The 18,460-nt window shown below is 37.8% G+C and overlaps 1 protein-coding gene across 1 annotated transcript in view; it reads left to right on the forward strand.

Moving 5' to 3' along the window:
- The window catches only part of FBN2 (fibrillin 2), a 180,750-nt gene that overhangs the window by 92,889 nt on the left and 69,401 nt on the right, over positions 1–18,460 (forward strand). The window contains exons 18-20 of the mRNA XM_072859710.1: positions 1,959–2,084; positions 5,085–5,210; positions 13,516–13,635. Coding sequence (XP_072715811.1) covers positions 1,959–2,084; positions 5,085–5,210; positions 13,516–13,635 — 372 coding nt within the window. The remainder of the gene's footprint in view (positions 1–1,958; positions 2,085–5,084; positions 5,211–13,515; positions 13,636–18,460) is intronic.

Raw genomic sequence — 18,460 nt, forward strand, 5'->3', positions numbered from 1 at the left:
CAAGTCCAGTTCCCTCAGCCTCTTCTCATACATCAGCCACTGATCCTACTAGAGGACTTCAATCATCCTAACATCTGCTGGAAAAGCAGCACAGCAAGCTGTATGTAGTCCAAGAGACTCTTGGAGTGCACTGAGGATAATTTCTTAATCTAGGTGATAGACAGCCTAACCAGAGGAGAAGTGTTACTGGACCTGTTGCTTGCCAACACAGATTAACTAATTAGTGAGGTCAAGACTGATGGCAGCCTGGGCTACAGTGATCATGCCCTGGTTGAACTCATGATCTTGAGGGATATGGGCCAGGTGAAGAGTAAAGCCAGGACTCAGAATTTTAGGAGAGTAAACTTTCAATTGTTTAAGGAATTAGTGGATGGGAGCCCCTGGGAAACTGCCCTCAGGGGTAAAGGAGCAGAACAGAGCTGGCAGCTCTTAAAGGACGTTTTCCATAGATTGCAAGAGCTGTCGATTCCCACATGTAAGAAATCAGGCAAGGAAGGCAGGAGACCGGCATGGCTGAGTAAGGACCTCCTTGCCAAACTAAAGTGTAAGAAGTAAATGCATAGGCAGTGGAACCAGGGACACGTATCCTGGGAAGAATATAGGGACACTGCCCAGATGTGTAGGGATGGGATCAGGAAAGCTAGGGCACAGTTGGAGCTGAGTTTGGCAAGGAATGCAAAGAATATGACAGGCTTCTACAGGTACATTGGGTCAGAAAAGGAAGATTACAAGAAAATGTACACAGCCACACAAACATGATAAATTAAGACAGGAGAACTAGTGACAAATGACATGGAGGAGGCTGAGGTACTCGACAGTTTTTTTGCCTGAGTTTTCACTGGTAATCACTTGTCCCATATCTCTCAAGTCTCTGAACATCAAGGCAGGGACTAGGGGAACAAAGTCCCTCCCATCGTAAGAGAAGATCAGGTTCAAAACCACCCGAGGAACCTGAACATACGCAAGTGCATGGGACCTGACAAGATGCATCCCAGGGTCCTGAGGGAACTGGCAGAGGTAGTTGCTAAGCCACTCTCCATCATATTTGAAAAACGGCAGTCAGGCAAAGTCCTCAATGAGTTCAGAAAAGGGAGTATCGCACCCATTTCTAGAAAAGGCTAAAAAGGAGGACCTTGGGAACTACCAACCAGTCAGCCTCACCTCAGTGCCTGGAAATATCATGGAACAGATCCTCCTAGAAGCTATGCTAAGGCACATGGAGGACAGGGAGGTGATTCGAGACAGCCAGCGTGGCTTCACCAAGGGCAAATCATGCCTGACTAATCAAGTGGCCTTCTACAATGGAGTGACTGCACCAATGGACAGGGGAAGAGCTACTGGTGTCATCTACCTTGACTTCTGTAAGGCCTTTGATACTGTCCCCCACAACACTTTTTTCTCTCCACTAAATCAGAGATAGATGGTTTTGATGGATGGAGTGTTAGATAGATAAGGAATTGGCTGGATGGTGATGTGCAAAGAGTTACGGTCAATGACTCAATGTCCAAGAGGAAACCAGTAGCAAGCGGTGTCCCTCAGGGGTCCATACTGGGACCAATACTTTCTGGTATTGGTCTCCATCATGTCTTCATCAATGACATAGGTAGTGGGATTGAGTGCACCCTCAGCAAGTTTGCAGATGACACCAAACTGAGTGGTGCAGTTGATTCGCTAGAGGCAAGAGATGCCATCCAGAGGGACCCTGACAGGCTTGAGGAGTGGGCCCATGTGAACCTCATGAAGTGGCCCAAAACTGGACACAGTATTCCACGTTTGGCCTCACTAGTGTCAGAGTGGAATAATCACTTCTTTCAGCCTTGTGGCTGCACCCTTGCTATACCCTTGCTCTGAATGACAGCCCCAACATCCAATGAGTCAGATGTTTTCTGCATCTGTCACAGGATCAGGTTTTTCATATCTTTCAGTATCTGGTTATCTTCTGTGTTGTGTTAATACAGATATTAATGAGTGTGCATTGGATCCTGATATTTGCTCCAATGGAATTTGTGAAAACTTACGTGGCAGCTATCGTTGTAACTGTAACAGTGGCTATGAGCCTGATCCTTCTGGAAGGAATTGTGTGGGTAAGTTGCTCGATTTTTTTATTATTGTTGAATAATTCACCAGTTGAATAATTCACAGTTGATGCTAATTTGAGTTGACAGAATTTAGGTTGCAAGACATCCACTTCTTAAAGCTACAATGAAAATGCAAAAAATCTCTAATGAAACTGCTTTTCTTAGTCAGTGCATAGCTAATATTCTTACTGGTGTATTTTTCTGTTATTTGGCGGGGGGTGTTACTGTTTGGGAAGTGTAAGCAGGAGATACCATTGCAGGTTAGGAATTAATTTTCTCAAAAGCATGGATCAGTTTGTGTTATATTTTAATGTATAACATTTGTCAAGGCCACCTAAAATGTGGCCCTTTCAAGGCAGGATGATAATTTGTCTAGAGCTGAAGGTCACAGTTTTGCATAATAAAATGTAACAGATAGCTGTTGTTATCATAATGAATGATAACTGGTGGCCTGTGTACACAATCTCTGAGTTACACAAGTACAGCAGAATGGATTGCTGCACTTTTAGTTCTCTAATTTCTGAAAGCTTCAGCTTATGAAGGAAGCAATGACCCACTCCTAGGATTGGGGCCCACTCCATGAGACAATTCATGTCTGAATAGTGGGCTCAAGTGTTACAGCTATTCTTTTATTCTTCAGAATTTCAGGTCACCAGTATACAGGAAAGATTCGCTTCAGAAACTTTTAATTGTCATTTGTAGTTTGGTTTAGGTTTATACCAGACTGTTGTTGCAGTATCTAGATACATTTTCTGCAAGTGTTTAGAAATACCCAACAGATGATACCTATGTTAACGCTTTTCACTGTCTGATTAATTTTGTTATTCATGGTCATACATGAAATTCAGTATTTTTTTTCTTTTGGGAATTCTTACATCCAAAAAAAGTGTATTATACCACAGTTACATTGTACAATAATACCGCTTATAGTCCTGTCATAGTCCTGTAATTTTAAACAGAAAACTGAAGTTTTTTTGTATTAAAAGCTAATGGAAATCTAGCTAAAACCATTAGAAAGTCTTAAGTATCGTCCTACCCTCTGATGTGTTTATTTTGGGGAATTACTGCTCTCTGCACTTAAAGGTTTACTGATCTGTCACTGGTATTTGTGGTCAACAAAACCCGACCATTTTTGGTAGGGAAAACCTGGACTATATAACTGTGGTATAATTTTAATACCAAACATTCCTACCTAGTGATGCAAAGCAAACACAAAGTAATAAAAGTGTTTATTTTCATCTGCTTGACTTAAGGAATTTTACAGATAGTTACTTTCTAAAGGCCCTAAATATGACCTTTTGGCAGGAGAGGAACTGCTGCAGAAAACTGTCAGTGGTTTTTTAAAATACTTAACATAATATTCCTTTTCCAAATGGATTTTATGGCAAGAGATTTTATTTATCTAGTTGTTACACAAGGGATTATGTAAGTGCTAGTATAGGTATATGTCTGTTTGGTTATTTAAATAAAAATACAGCATACTGACTGTGAGGATGCATTTATTCTTAGGAGAGTTTTGCACAAAAGAATTTAATTATGAACACTCAAATAAAGCGTTGAAATGTTATAATTAATGATACAGATTATGAGCTGCCAGGAAATAAAAATGGTCATCATACAGAATCCAGACTGTATTTTTGTCAGTTTTAAGTGTTTTTAGAGAATGAGCTATATCGTTCTGTGTTTTTACAGTGCATATCACAATAGATTACAGTCCAAATCTGTAGTTATTCTGTGAGATTCTAAGAAAATAATACGTTTATAACACTGCTAGTTTGCGTTAAAGGATTGTATGACAACAAGCTCAAAATTAGAGTCTATTGATCTTGAAAATGTCAAATTCCAAATCCATCCTCCTTTACTTAGTTAAGATCAGATGAGGTTAGATTAAGGACAAGTTAGTTTAGAAGAGCTTCCTTACAGCTACCAAACTTAATTCTCAGGTTGATCATCTGGGGAAATTTAGACTTTATTGTCCAAATCCTAAAGAAATTTATAAGCATAGCTTGCAAAATCTAATGTAGTTGGGAAACCAAAAGCCTCCAGATTGTAATTATATTGCATTCTTGTTTTTCTTCTTTATTTTTAAACTTAAACTCTCTAAAAACTCTAGTTGATTTAAGATTTCAGTTGCAGTGTTAAGTTTGGGAAATCAAGCAGTCAAAATATAGGAGACACCCTGAAGCAGGACAAAGTGTCAGGTTTATCATGGCTTATCCTGTCAGTATTCTTCTATAAGCTTAAGTATTTGTGACATTTGAGGGGCATTAAAGGAAAGTAGCTTAAAATTATAATTTTTTTCTTTTTAAAAATAAACAATAGGGCAATGAGGAAGATTGATTACTTTTTATTAGCATTATTTGCAGTTAATGTAAGAGGAGTTCAGGGAGTGATGTTAATTTATGGGTTTTTCCTGTTCAGTGTGCTTGATATCCTTAATCATAGGGTTTTTTTTAATACAGTATACCTCTGGAGGGAAGGTAAATATGTGTACTATTGAGATGTCTGCCATACATGAACTGTACAATTTAGATTTTAATGCACATATTCACTTCATGGGTAAAAAAATCAATTTTTTCCCATAAAACAGGATTAGAAGAGTAATCTAACACACAGTTGTGTGTTTAAAAAAAAAAATTAAAATGCTGGTTTCAAAGCAAATAGACCTTCATGAAGTTGTCATTGTGATATAGTCATACAATTGACAAAGATCCCAAGGTCATTCCAGGAAAACTTTATTATTTTAAGACTAACCATGAACTATTTTTAGAACCTGCTAATGAAAAACTTTAAAAGCAAACCAGAATTTTTGGTAATAAGAATCTGAAAATGAATTTGACTTTTGGAACTAAGAATTGGCATTTTAACTTGCTCAGTCACTGTTGTAGAAAACTGCATATCCGGCAACCTAATTGTTGCTGTAGGAAGCAGCAGGGGCTACTTGTGGAGGTGAAGACATTTCATGGCATTTGCACTCATTGGTATGTCTAACTTATCTTTCTGCAGACATTGATGAATGTTCAGTGAACGGGCTTCTGTGTGATAACGGGCTCTGTCGAAACACCCCTGGAAGTTACAGCTGCACTTGTCCAAAGGGTTATGTGTTCAGCACTGAGACAGACATATGTGAAGGTGAAAAGTCTGCAAGTTGTGTTAATTTTATTGCTTATTATATGGCATTAAAGCTAAACAATCACAAAAGTTTCAAAGTGGTGATGAATACCACAGGAAAAGACAGGACTAAGATATTGCATAAATCATTGCATTGCTCTTGTAATTTCTCTGCAGTATTTTTTAGTGTGTTGGGTGTTGTCATTGAATTTCTTTAAAGTAATCAGTTCATTTTTATGTGAAAATATTTTCCTTTCCTTAGATAAAACATTTTTAAGCTGGAATAAAGGGGAATATATGCTTGCCTTTGATCATGTAGCAAGGACACCTAGTGTGTCATTTAGGGAAATGCATCTATTTTGATCACAGAGTCTCTTCTTTCTTTTCTCCCTTCAGTCTGTAGTGATAGTTAATTCTAGATCGAATTCTGGTATTTGTGATGCTTTATGTGATGTTTGACTTCCAAGTTCTGGATATTACTGCCAGGTGATACTAAAATTGTCCTTTATTTTTAAAGTATAATCAAAGTTGCTTTCTTATGTTACTAATGAACACAGATGTTAGATCAATGAAAATGTTACATAGCAGAAACTAATGAGAAGTTTTAACTATAAAAAATTTAAGCAAGGCTGTACAAAGAAAGTCAAAATAGAAGCATGAGCTTTTGTCTAAATTTTTAGTTAGTATTCAGAGTACTAGCATTTTACTGTTCTTCTGCATTATGTTTTATTTGGTTCCCTGATTTGTAAATCTCAATATTTGTTATAATTAGAAAGTTTTTATAGTAAATAGTCTTGCATTTGAGTGAGTGATGGGGAAGCTATTATCCCTTGTTATGGAATACATATTATGTGAACCAATGTCATCGTCCAGATTTGTCTGAAGCTGTGGAAGACATTATTGTCCTCAGCTGCTTATTATTACTGATCAGACAGAAGTTACTGCTGTACAGCTAAACAAACATATAGAAAGGAAAGTGGAAGCACTCTGTAAACCATTCTTGCTGTGTAAGATCAGTCAGGTTAACTTAAACCATTTCCTTAGCAGCATATGCTGAATGGGCTAACTTTGCACTGAAGCAGGTGAGGACCGCTCATCTGCTCTTTGCCAGTTTTCAGCAGAGGAGTGGAAGCAAGCAACATGGGGGTGCAATAGTGTTTTGAATGTCTCCAACTGTTTGGAAAGTGAACATGTGTTTACATTCAAAACATCTCATGAAATGCTTTAAATTCTGGCAGTGTCAAATCATTCACCTCTTCACCCCTTCTGTTCAAAAGAAATTATGTTCCTTTATATTTTAGTACATGTGTGTTTCAGAGGTCACTTTTAAAAGTTAAAATTTCTTCTCTCCCTCTATGTTACAAATTAGTAACACTTGTTCAGATTAGGGTTTTTCTTGTATCATACCCCCATGGATTTATAGTGCTCTCTGCTAAGTTGTCTCAGTGCCTAGTATCTATCCACCAAGTTCAGGTGAAATTTATTCTTCAGGGTCTGTCTGTATGTTTAGTTTCTGTGCACTGAAAGATTTCTAGCTGTGAAAATAGCTTACTGTGTGCCCTTAATGTGCATGTTTCTTAAGGAGTCTTTCAGACAGAAAAACTGGAATAGTGTGATAAAGGGAGATGTTCATTACCAAAGTGAAAAGGCCATCAACTTCAGAGCATAACACTGACCAAAAGGTAGATGAATGAAATGCGAGAATGCAAACAACCTAGCAAAAATTATTGAAATAAAATGTATGTAGATTTTCAAATATAAAACATAAATTTGTTTTTTAATGGTAGTAATAATAATAGTAATATTAATATAAAGCTCAAAATAAGTATTTGACAACCACAGCAGTGTGTTTTCTCTTGTGCTAGAAGAAGTTTGGGGATCATGATACAGTGAACCAAACCTGGGAGTCCTTTATCTTAGTTTTTTTGTGAGGGGGGTGTAAGTGGAAAAGAGTATGAGGGAGTTATTCTGGAGTGGAAATGAATTTACTGGTTCCTTTGAATTAATAGTTCATTGAGGAGGGGGTGACTTCTTTAGATAGCATTGCCAGCTGATATTGACTGCAAAAAAAGGTTACAATTAAGATAAAACAGAATTTACAGGAAAGTATATGAAGGGAAGATACTAGCAGAAATCCAAATGGCAGGCATGCCTCCTCTTAATGGCACCTTAGCGCGTTTTTCTAAGGAATGTGACCAATTCTAGGTTTTATCTAAGGGAATTAGGTGCGTTCCCCACATTAACAGTTTATTAATCAATTCTAAAAGCATGGATAAAGAACCACTATGATTTATTCTAACAAGTTATAGTGCCTCTGGCAGTCATCTAGTAATACAGGAGCTGAGGTATTTCACTACTCGAGCCAACCTGAGCATGAGGTAGAAAATGCACACACACCTTATTTAAGCAGGTTATTATGTAAATTAAAATCTATTATACTGTGAAATAAAGAAAGAATAATTACTGAGGTGATCATTCAAGCTCATTAAGTAAGGCTGTTGGGGTTTCTATTTGGTGGGTTTGATGAGATTTTAATTAATGCATTTAATCTTGTTTTCTTTTTTTAACCTTTTTTTAGATATTCATAAAAGAACATGCATCTGTACATGTTTGCAATATTTGTACTGTGGCTCCTGCAAAGACTAATGAAAGAGTATTATTTGATATTCCAGCAAATTCTAAAAAAGGATAGCTCTGTCCCTGTCTCATCTCCCTTTCATGGTGGTCATCAGGTTTAGTTTGTTACTGAAAAGGAGGATGTTTTGCCACCTTCATAGAGTAACAGTGGCTGTGCTTCACTTGGCTGTATTTCATAATCCTGTATGTCTGCTGAACTCTGAGCAATGAGCTTGTGACTGGGCATGAATGCTGGAGTAATATTTATAATAATAATTTTTTTTGTTAATGGAATTAAAAAAGTCCTGTTTTCTCATTTGGGAAAAAAACCCCAACAAACAACTGATCATTAACTAAAACTTCAGATTTGTAAGAGTATTTCCTTTCTGAACATAGTTTAGTGTAATCACCCTGAAATATTTCCCATTTTTTGTTGTCTGTACAGCAGAATCTGAAGGATTTTCAGTTTCTTTCAATATTGTTATGTACATTAACTTACATACATAGGTCATGAAGGATCTGTCATCTTCATCTTGAATCTCATAGATCAATGTTTAAATCTAGCTGATCAGGTAAAAAAAGCTGTCAGGAGGGGTTTGGCATAAAACTGCCTATAAAACCTTTTAAATGTATTACATTTTTTCTAATGTTGAGTGGGTTGGCAGTAGAGGAATAAATTAATCTCTTTCTGTCCAAATTCTGTTTTCAAGGAAACACTACATAGTTCGGTTTGGACTTACAAGTTCACTAGTTGTAAAAAACTTCTGTAGTCAGAAGCTTTGTGTTGTGCTCTGAAAATGCTCTGATACTTCTTTCTCACTGGTATATTTTTAATTCATATAACAATCATCAGTAACTGTGAAGAAACAACAAAGGCCTTTACTGTTTTCATTTATAGTTCAATTGAAATTTTTTATCAATTTGTTGTGGGGAGTGAGGGGGTTGTTTGAGGCTTCAGAGTCTGTGAAAGCTGAGATTTTTACAACAAGCTTTGTGGTTTAGATTGTGTTTCCAGTGACATAACTAGTTAACGTAAACCAGATGTGCTTTGAAGTTCATTTCCAGGAATGTACAGTGGACTGTTTCAATTTTTGTTTCGCTGACATTTACAATGTACGTTCACTTAAGAAAAAAAATGTTTTTTAAAAAAAAACCTTGATAAATATTTTCATACATATTGGCTTTTATTTTAAAATATAAAACAGTATGAAAATAAATTTGGTTTCTTGCTCACTTTTGTTAAAATTACCATTTAATATTATTATAGAAAGGTGTATGGAAACAATTTTTGGAGTTTACATTGTGTATGTGATACTTTTTTGCCTGATTCAGCAGAGCACTAATGCTGAAGTGCATTCATCCTTTAATTTCTTTTTTCCTGAATGGTGGTTTTGGGGAGTAATCAATGCAATATTATAAACTTGTTGATACTCAAAAGCACTGGGTTTGGTTTTTGTTTCTTTTTTTTGTTTCCTTTTTTTTGTTTCTTTCTTTTTTTGTTTCTTTTTTTTTGTTTCTTTTTTCTTTTTTCCTAGCATAGTGCTGAAGCATGTCAAATGTAGAAAGTAACAAACTGGTTTTTTCGGGGTTAGAGGCCTAGAGCACAGTCACAAGATCATTTTAGAAGCAACGAGAAGTTAATGCCTCCAGATGTACGTACCCTAATCCCCAGTGAAAGCTGCTCTCCCTCTTTCTACTCCATAGAGGGAAATGGGATGAGTATTCCTTCACCTGCATCAGGGCAAAGTGAAATGAGGAGGAGTATGGTTCTGTCATACATCTTCCCTCACCCCTGGTCTTGGCAACCAGCTTCTGCCATGCTTGTCCCAGAAGATGGAAAGTGACTATTTGTCTGTGGGATCAGTGAGGGGCTGGCACTGGCACTTGAGAAGGGTAGAAACTGAGACTGGGAGAAAAAGGAGGAAGCAGGGTGAAAGGGGAATGTCCTCTGCGGACAGCAGCAACCTGGCAGATTGAGTCAGCTGTTTTGCCAGGGAAGATGTTTGATGCAAACTTGAGTGAGGATTTAGACTAGATCGTCTGACTTTGGCTTGAAATGGACAGGCAGTTATCCCAGTCTAGAAAATGATCAGCTCTGACAATGGTGTATCATCTTTCTGTTCTTCCCCATTTTTGCTCACCCGTACGTTCAGTTTGAGTCGTCTTCTCTCCTTTCACTGTCTTTGGGCAGAGAATGAAGAACACAGCTCATGAAATCAGGAGAGCTGCTTCACTCTTCATAAGGTGTTGAACTTTAGAACCTTTGGCCCCTCCATCTCCACTTATTCACTTATCTTTGGTTTTAGTTTTGGGGACACTGACTTCCAGGGGTGGCCCTCAACTGTGTTTTGTTAGGTTTGGGTTTCTTGTTAACTCTGAAAACCCGAAATACAAGTTGTGTTTTCCTAGAAGAAAATTGATTGTAAACCTAACTTGCTAAGTATCAAGGAGAGCTAAAGGTAGGCATGATAACCTGATATTACATGTATAAATGTGAAGTATTTTAAGTTTCATGCATTTTTTTATATTCTGATTATGACTGAAGTGATGTTTTGGATAGTGGTAACTGTCTGCTTATTACAGTGTTTTGTCTTGCACATTGGTTGTGTACGCGCAGACCTGTGTGTGGTTGGGCCACCAGCTGTTAAAACCATATGACACTTTGCATGAAAGTCACCTGTTTTCAGCTACAAATATCTTCAGCAGACTTCAAGCACTTGACCACTAATTTTCTTCACTGGGTGTCTGAGTCAAACTAGATTTTAATTTTGCCTTTAAAAAATTCAGACAAAGCTTTTTACTCATTTCCAAGATAATGTTGATTTTTTGTATTTAGAAATATGCAAACCCTGTGACCTTTTCTTTAAAAAGCTGTTGCTCCTCTATGCTGTTGCAGCTTGAAATTTCTTGAATAGTTTTTGTGTCAGGATGGTGCCTCTTTACTCTGAAAATGTTCTCAGATGCGGCCAAGTTGTAAATCTCATTGTGCACATGCTCAGTGGAGGCTATTTTTAGTGTCCAAAAGCCCCAAAGATTCTGTGGCACAGATTATGCCTGGTCCCTCGTGGGTACTTCTCTGAAGTTGCATCCTAGCTAAAAGCAGGGAAGAGCACTTGCAACTGACTGGACAGAGATCAAAAATCAAAGCTCCCTCTGTCACACAACAGAGAAAGTATACAACATTACTTTCCAAAGTAATGGTGAGGATACTCTCTGTATCCCCAACAGTTGTGGTTGGGGGACTCCTGACACCAGAAGTAGTATCTTTACCTTATAGAGACGTTGGTGAATTTATCTTCTATGAACTTATCCAGGCTGCCATTGATTAATGCAAGCTTTCAGCGTCCTAGGGAAAGGATTTCCAATTTCTCTACCTGTTGTGTAAAGAACCATTTCTTTACTTGCTTTGCTGCCAGCCAGCTTCATTGGATGTCCCTTTGTTCTTGGACTTTAAGAGACACTGAACATTTGATGCCTTTGACAGGGAGAAGCTATATATAGCTTTAGTTAATTTGTCCTGTCTTCTCAATTTTTCTCATTTTTTTTAAAGCTAGCCAAACTACTGAAAGCAAGATGGCAGATGGAAAGGAAGAAAAAGTGTATCCTTCTCCAAGAGGATTTCTGTCCGGAGAATTATTTGACATATAGTGCATATTTAAGATGACTTCTTTGTCTCAGTGTGACCTAATTGCGGGAACCAGATATGTGGTTTCTCTGCAAAAGCAGCAGAGGCTACTCTCCACTACCAGGTATTGCTGGCTAGGGAGAGAGTGGGAGGCAAGGGAGCCAGGGAGCATACCTTGGATAATAAAACCTAAGGTAATAAAGTGTGAAATGTAATTACAGGGAGGAGAAGAGATGCAGAGCAGATAAATGTTGGTGAGCCCTCCAGATTACCAGCTCGGATAAAGAGGAACTTAGAGCTTGCTCTGTCAGAGCTAACTTGCTTTCTAGATCTACTTGATTACCTCTGTACTGCACTTCCCAGCACATCAAGTCAGTATATGAGCAATGCCAGACCTGGCCTGGCCCTGCCTGCTTATACACCGTGCTGCAATCTCCATAGTAAGCTGGCTCAGGACCCAACCTGAGAAAACATGACCAACTGTGTCTAAGCAGGCTGTTTGCAGAGAAATGTGGAAGCTCTGCCTAGTGTCCTACGGGACTACCAGCCCATAGTAGGATGGGGCTTACCAGCTTGGGCACTGCTGACACAGTTAGCCCAGTACAGCCAACCATCAAAGCTGTGTGGGTGTGTTCATGTAACACGCTGTCTTGACCCAATAAGGCCTCCTAGATTTTATATCTCTGCATCTCTGTATGGTTAATGTGTAAGCTGAGTAATCCACAAGTTTGAGTCGACTTCACAAACGTAAAGCTCTGTCGCTATTCAAAAACTTGCTGGCGTTCAAGGACAAGTCCTATTTGCTCTTTGTAGGTAATTCCGCTAAGTAAAGGGACTGTGAAAATTGGCTGTTAAATTAAGTGCTTGCTTTTGGCATGAAGAGAGAGATCAGAGTTTCCTAAGTTTACTGGTTTCTGGGCATTTTCCATCTGTCTTTTTTCTTTCTTTTTTTTAAAATAATATATACATAATTTGGTGAGTATTTTGAACACATATTCCTTCCTGTGACCCCAGAAGATCATGAAAGAATACATGTCTAGTGAAGTGAAGGCTTGATGCATTGTGACATATCAATAGCAAGTGGTACCTTTTTCATTACTTCTAAAAAATAAGGAAGGTTTTCTAGTTTGTCTTGGAAATAATCTGTTGATGCTATTAATGTTTCCAGTGCTTAACTAGATCCTGCATTAATTTATAATTAATTTAAATCAGGCTGGTTTAGTTTCTGGGTACGACATTATTCCTCAGGCACTACTAGCAAACATAAGCAAGCCCTAAACAGTTTTATTTCTGACCCACCAAAGGAACTGTCTGGTTGGATTAGAATGTATGGCTTGATTCAGGACCCAAATCAAAGAATGAAATTGGTTGAGTTCAGGAAGAAATGGTGGATATGCATCTGCAATTGTTCTTTGAAAGACTTTGCTAGTACTGATTTAATCTCAAAACTGATTTCACTTTAAAAAATCGGCAAATAATACTGTCTGCAGGGGTCCTATTCTTACATGTGAACAAGCTTAAAAAAGTCACAGGGGTAATAAATAGATGGAGTTAGGGGCTAGAGGGAAGTACCATTTACAGTATTCCAGTTACAACTCCTATTTCTTGAACGCTTTCCAGAACTAGAGAATCGCAGCCAGCATTGTAATATTTTGCTTCTGACAGGGTTTTCTTAATTCTTCCAAAGCCTCATGGAGCCATAAATGACAGAAACAATAAGTTCTTTGTTTGTGCACTGCATGTTGTGGCTAGGAATGCATTGTATTCTATGAAAAAAGAGTTTTGTTTCTGACAGGACAGTTATAATTGATGCTGGAAAACTTTATAGTCCAAGTTGTTGGAAATTACTATCTTTGTAGAAAAGAGCCACTTAATTAACACTTTCAAAATATGTGCTCTTATACACGTGCACATACATGCTAGCTGCCTGTCCCTGTATCTTTTGAATGTCATGGAAGGCAGGGGCAGGGAGAAAATATACCAGGCAGTCTTGACAAATCATTGTCCACAGCAGCATTTATACTGCATAATATTTTCCAGAAGCACATCATAGTTCTAACAGTGTCTTTTGTTTCTGGATTAAAGATATAAATGAATGTGAAAGCAACCCATGTGTCAATGGTGCCTGCAGGAACAATCTTGGATCTTTCAGTTGTGAATGTTCACCTGGCAGCAAGCTGGACTCTACAGGACTGATCTGTATTGGTAGGTATTTCCTCATGTTATTTTCCCTTTTTCTTACTAACTTGGAAAACATTGATCATATTGATTAACTAAGCAAGAAAATAATGTATTTGGGTAATTTCCCCATGATAACAGACAATACATCTAGTTCTGTAGGTAAGACCGAAAAACCACATACTAATTTGATTGCTTACACAGGAGCAGGAACAAACTGAGGGAAACATAATTCAGGACGATGTCCAGACTATGGTGAAAGTGGTGAAATGCAGGTATCAATTGGTGGGGGAGAGTGGGGATGTCTTACTATTAATAGGAATTATCTTTTCCTTTGGGAGAATGAGAATATGAGTAAAGTTATAGGTGATTAGTCTGGTAGTTGAGAAACTGTAAAGCAGAAGTACCCACTCAGTTCTTTGGCCACTTTTAAATCTGAGACAAGAAAGCAAGTAAAACTGGAGGAACACCTACTCAAATAGTGATAGGAAAGCACATGGCTTCTAGGGTTCAGGACATTCTTCATAAACTGTGAAGACTGACTTTCCTAGCTATAAGGAAATTTTAATGGTTTTTGCATTATAGCACAATCTCATACTTTACCTCTTTTGTAGGAAGCTGGTAAAGGTGAGTAAGACAGATCTGAGTTTGTCAGGATCCCTGCCCCTGGAGCAGACACATGGGTATTGTCTTAGTTTTATGTATATACACACACAATATACATATATAAATATATATTTTAATAGTGTGTGTATATATATACACACACACTACTTATTATGAAGTGTGTATATATATATACACACTATTTATTATATATAAAAATAAATAATGTTAGCATCCTTTGAGGATTCGGTTGCATTTAAAAAAGCAGAGCACTGCCCAGATTTTATTGGAGCTAGCAGTAACAGTTGTCTGCAAGATGTCATTGGCATTATCTTTGGAAGCCATTCATTAATGTTTTTTTTCTTACCTTTCCAAGAAAACTCAAAGGATTGGAGATATCTGTACTTCTCAGGTGATCGCAAGCTGCCATTGTTCATCTTATTTGTGTAACATAATTGAAGTCATTGTAGGATATGAGGGATGAATTGCATTGGAGTGTCATTGATAATTGGATGATGCTAATTTTAAATGTTCCTTTTATTTTAAGATGGATTTGTCTGATGTTCTTGGTTCAACTTTCTTGCCTTGCCAAGATTTTCTTAAGATAGGAAATTGAATGCAAAGACTCAAGTTTCCATTTAATGGTGGGAGTCTGTCTATGCCTTAATATGTTTTCTAAGTGAATGTTACTTTTTGCCTGAGCCTTCTCTTAGATTTCCTTGTAGCATCAATGGCCAGTAAAGTTTAGTATTGTTTTTGTTCTTTTTTACGTTGCGCTAATTTCTTGATGTGACCACACTAACCTATGCTTTTTGGTACTGCTTATTTTTAATCCTGTTGTGTTCTTACATCCAAAGGTGCTACAAGTTCACTAAGGGCCTAATTATAACAGTGTTCTGGATTTACTTTGCAAAGGGTTTACTTTGCAAGTGGTTTACTGTGTGAAAAACTTGCAAATGCTCTTGTTGAATATATGCCATTTTAAACTTCTACAGTAGAGCAAGTTGTTTTTTCCCATTACCACTGCAGTGAAAGACTTGTATATTGAATGTATTTGCCCTGACCTTTTTAGAGGATTGCTCCTGTAAAGCATCCCTGTAGCATCAGATAGGAAAAGCATATGCCAAAACATAAATGTTTGGCTAAAATAGTGTTGTGGCTTGGGAATATGTTGTATTCTTCATAAGAATGATCAAAGTAAGGTAATGTCAGATTCTGACCCCTCTCTAGTTTTTCTTTAATTTCAAATTTGCTCTCATGTCAGAACCAGAATCAGCCCTACATTATAAGAGTAGGGTTTTTTTTTTCTTTCTATCATGATGATGATTAGAGTTATTGAACTTAAAAATGGCACAAAATTTTTAAGTAAAAGCACATGACAACAATATTAGAATAAGAAAGGATTAACATAACATCATTAATTTTATTTTTACAATTTATTGCTTCAATGTGTTTGTTGCTACCTGATCTTACTGCTGTTTTTCACTGTCTTGTGGACTCAGGTCATGTATGGCACATTAGACTGATCTTATATGGAAGAGCTATATGGCTGATGCATGTTCTTTACTCAGTTTGTGGACAGAAGACTTCAGTCTGTCAGTTTCTGTGGTTCCTTTGCTCAGTCTGCTCAGCCTCAAGGCTGAAGAACCAGGTGGCTTGAGCCATTTGCATCCATATTACCTGTAGAAATCGAGCATAGATGTGAGACATTTGTCTCTTTCTGTGAGCTTTCCTGAGTAGAGAAAAAATGACTTGCTCAAATTACAGTCAGAATTGAAGTCACAACATTTGCGCTCAAATTTAAGCTCAAACCTCCAGCAAATTAGGTTTGTTGGTTCAGCAGTTAAATAAAAGCATTCAGCAAAAATGTTGACATATTTTGCACTTACTTTGCTTGCACGCTGACTGTTTGCAATATTGAGGCTGCAGTCTTAGAGGAAAAAAGTGGAGTTGTTTTTGAAATACATTTCTTGGTGGTACGAGTGTTGCATTGCTATTTTGGGAATTGCTCATACAGTAGGGATACTGCCATTTGTGCTTTTTTAAATACACAATTTATGCTTTTTATGCATGTTTTACTCAAGATCTGTGGAATTCATACAGTGTGCAATAAGTAGGCTGCCATCTGCCTGTAGTATGCATATATTCTTCAAGTCAGAATCAGAGAGATGCAAGCAACAGAAAGAATGCTTTGATGCTGGATAATAGCTTCTTCAGCAAAGCAAAAGTCACAGTGACTGCCCATTGTAGATTTCATCTGGACAAGAGAGATTATGTAAAATAAAGGAAATTAACTCCTAGCCTGAAAAAGATAAGCAGACTTTGGCAGGATAATGTAGATGCATCTGGTGTGAGGAAAGTCACCTGCTAATTTGTATCGTTTAAATAATTTTTGAGATACTAGTTTGATTTTTCCATCCTGTAAAGTTGGCTACTAAAAATAAATAATATTGAGCTCAAGAAACTTCTAGTGAATAAAGCAATGGAAGCATTTACATTTTGATAACATAAAGCAGAGACATCAACATATGCGCAGCAAGCTGGATGTGGCATGAAAGAGCAGCTAAAGAACCTATATTCCTTCTCCCTGTGTCTATCCCTGAATTTGGGACATATGATGACCAGGGACATGCCCATCCCGTAACTGGGTAAGAGCCGACTCAACTAATGACTGTCCAGGTTTTGTCTTTGGTCTTGTTATGTTAACCCAAGTCTTGACTGTTAGCTAAAGGCTGATCAAGGTGTGGAAAAGATACCTTTTCCACTCTTCTACATTCCTTGTTGATTTGTGCACTTGTTTAAATGTGGTGTTCTGCCCCACATGTTTGAGACCAAGATTAACCTAAGTAATACAACTGGTTTACACTTAACTGTTAATGAAGTACATTGCCCCACTTCTAGGGCTGATTCCGGTCACATTCTTGGGCCAATTTTTTCCCTGTTACTTTGGCTAAAGAAGGGTTGTGCTCTCTGTGGTCTACATAATTTTATAACATGACAATTTTGTAGACAAAGTTGTCTGAAAAAAATAAGCTGGAATGATTCTATCTTAAGTACGTTGCTCCTAGACATGAGGTATTAGTAATACTAATCAACAGCACCTCACAGATGGTCTGGCTTTTTGTACATATAATATATGTACATCTTAAAGCCAAATCCTATTCCTCTTTCATTAGTCATCTCATTAAAGTTATCTGGGCCACTTGCTTAGCTTTGAACTCTGAGTATGCACATGCATTAAAACTCTACCCAGGCTGACCTTCTAATCTGGGTTAGATCTTTACAGGCTGCTTTTGCCATCTGATCACAAAGGTTATTGTCTGCTTCAAGAAATTTTATACCATTTGAGCGTAACATTGTAAAGGTACTGAGGAAGGGTACTGTAGGTACAACTTTTGAAGTACATAACTGATTTAGGATCTAACTGAAATTTTAAAAAACCGCTTGGGCACTGAAAGCATAGATTTGAAGACCTGAAGGTTTGGGTACCTAAAAGAGAATTTCAGAGGATTTCAGGCAGTAGAGACAACATTTGTGGCTGAAAATCTCCCCTCTGTTCAGTGGCTGTCTAGCCTGGGCAGCAGGGAGGAGGTGCTGCCTGACATGGCTGGGCACGTACTGGAATGGGTTTGTCCTGAGCTGGTCTGGGTTCCCAGCTTGGCAGTCCAATTTGTGATTCAGGTGCTGGGTGTGCTGTGGCTGAGCCCTCAGGAACAGAGAGTGGAGTATAACTCAACAAGCATGTTCAAAGCATAGCTAATGCACCAGCAGAACCAGAGTGCTAAAAGTATATAGTGCACCCTATCCCCCACATTTTTATCTTTTTTTCCGTCCTGACAATCTTGAAGGTTCACCAAGGGAGAGAGAGGCCAGAGCACCTGTATTTCATAACCCAGTGGTTCAGGCAGTCGGCTGAAAGGGGGAGTCCTAGGTTGTGATCTCTGTTTTTCTTGTAACTTGTGTATTTTAGACTGATCAATCACTACATAAAATAAATAAATAAACCCACTGTAGTATCTGGAGGACCTCTGCTAGCTGTGGGACCTGGACTATAAAATGCCTCAAGCAATGTGCTCTATTGCTCACTAGTGATAGTGCTATTGCTTTCCACCACTTCTAAACTAAAATGTGTACAAAATGACTCTGATGGAAGGTTTTCTTTTAAAAGAGAGCCTGTGCTCTCTTGATACTCTGTCTATTGGTGGCACGCCAGCTCTTTTTGCTGTGACAATTCCATATTATTTTC

Source organism: Ciconia boyciana, chromosome 4 (genome assembly GCF_034638445.1).
Source record: "Ciconia boyciana chromosome 4, ASM3463844v1, whole genome shotgun sequence".
Lineage (NCBI taxonomy): Eukaryota > Metazoa > Chordata > Aves > Ciconiiformes > Ciconiidae > Ciconia > Ciconia boyciana.